The sequence below is a fragment of the Penaeus monodon genome, chromosome 15 (genome assembly GCF_015228065.2).
Source record: "Penaeus monodon isolate SGIC_2016 chromosome 15, NSTDA_Pmon_1, whole genome shotgun sequence".
Lineage (NCBI taxonomy): Eukaryota > Metazoa > Arthropoda > Malacostraca > Decapoda > Penaeidae > Penaeus > Penaeus monodon.
Genome location: NC_051400.1, coordinates 38,748,886 through 38,749,112, shown reverse-complemented (window position 1 = coordinate 38,749,112; position 227 = coordinate 38,748,886). Strand labels below are relative to the sequence as shown.

General features: G+C 59.5%; 1 protein-coding gene across 1 annotated transcript in view; it reads right to left on the bottom strand.

Annotated features, from left to right (window-relative positions):
* LOC119582359 (nesprin-1-like) overlaps positions 1-227 on the bottom strand; it is a gene marked incomplete at its 3' end in the record, with an annotated part of 145,991 nt that overhangs the window by 53,699 nt on the left and 92,065 nt on the right. Inside the window, 1 exon segment of the mRNA XM_037930574.1 lies at positions 21-222. Coding sequence (XP_037786502.1) covers positions 21-222 — 202 coding nt within the window.

The following is a 227-nucleotide window of genomic DNA, read 5'->3' as shown; positions in this document are numbered from 1 at the left end:
CCAAAACCCGTAGAACTCACTGAGATTCGAGTCCTTCTTGTACGCCTCGGCCACCTGCTGCATCTCGAGGAAGGCTCGGTCGAACTCCTGGAAGATGTTCCTGGTGCCGACGAAGGACCGGTACTCGCTGAGGATCTGCTGGACCTCCTGCTCCCTGCCGTACTTCACCGCCCACGTCTTCAGCTTGGCCTCCACCAGGATCAGGAAGGCCACGAGGCAGTACTGGA